This window comes from Etheostoma spectabile, chromosome 14, assembly GCF_008692095.1.
Source record: "Etheostoma spectabile isolate EspeVRDwgs_2016 chromosome 14, UIUC_Espe_1.0, whole genome shotgun sequence".
NCBI classification, from domain to species: Eukaryota; Metazoa; Chordata; class Actinopteri; order Perciformes; family Percidae; genus Etheostoma; species Etheostoma spectabile.
In genome coordinates this window covers 10,745,657-10,746,194 of record NC_045746.1, presented here as the reverse complement: position 1 = coordinate 10,746,194, position 538 = coordinate 10,745,657, and the positions used below count along the sequence as shown (strand labels likewise).

Below are 538 nucleotides of genomic sequence, written 5' to 3'. Positions count from 1 at the left end.
GCTCTTACTAGTGTATCACCATGTGTACTTTGTCCATAGTAATCCCCACCAATTGGTCCCAAAGCGCACCTAATTAGATATTTAATGGTCTAAACATATTCTCTAAAAATCAATCACCAAAAGAAAAAAGCAGGCCTGCCTTGTTACATGATCCAAATTTTCTTCAAAACGTTGCATTTTTAGCGTGTAGCTTGCTAGCTCGAAGTTTGTTGTTGTCCACCAAAGAAAGGGATTTTGAGAATGGCAACACAGAGCAGGAGCATATGGACATCCGGTGCATGAGATGTCCAGGCAATTATCCTGGAAATGTACTCTTGTTGACCCAGACTATGCTTAGTTTAACTTTAAGGTCACTGTGGACTCAGTTCAACTAAAATCTTAACATCTCCATGTCAGTACCCTTGACTTGCTTACATAGGCTGGGTTCCATGTGGGATAGGATGGGTGTGTCTGGGCCTGGACGACCACATAGGCAATCAGCACCACCAGGAGCATTAAAGGACTGATCACCATCCAGCATGCCTTCCAGAAGATGTTA

General features: G+C 42.9%; 1 protein-coding gene across 1 annotated transcript in view; it reads right to left on the bottom strand.

Moving 5' to 3' along the window:
• LOC116702213 (sodium-dependent neutral amino acid transporter B(0)AT1-like) overlaps nucleotides 1–532 on the bottom strand; it is a 1,355-nt gene extending 823 nt beyond the window's left edge. The window contains exon 1 of the mRNA XM_032536388.1: nucleotides 415–532. Coding sequence (XP_032392279.1) covers nucleotides 415–513 — 99 coding nt within the window. The 5' untranslated portion in view covers nucleotides 514–532. The remainder of the gene's footprint in view (nucleotides 1–414) is intronic.
• Between the last annotated feature and the right edge of the window lie 6 nt (nucleotides 533–538).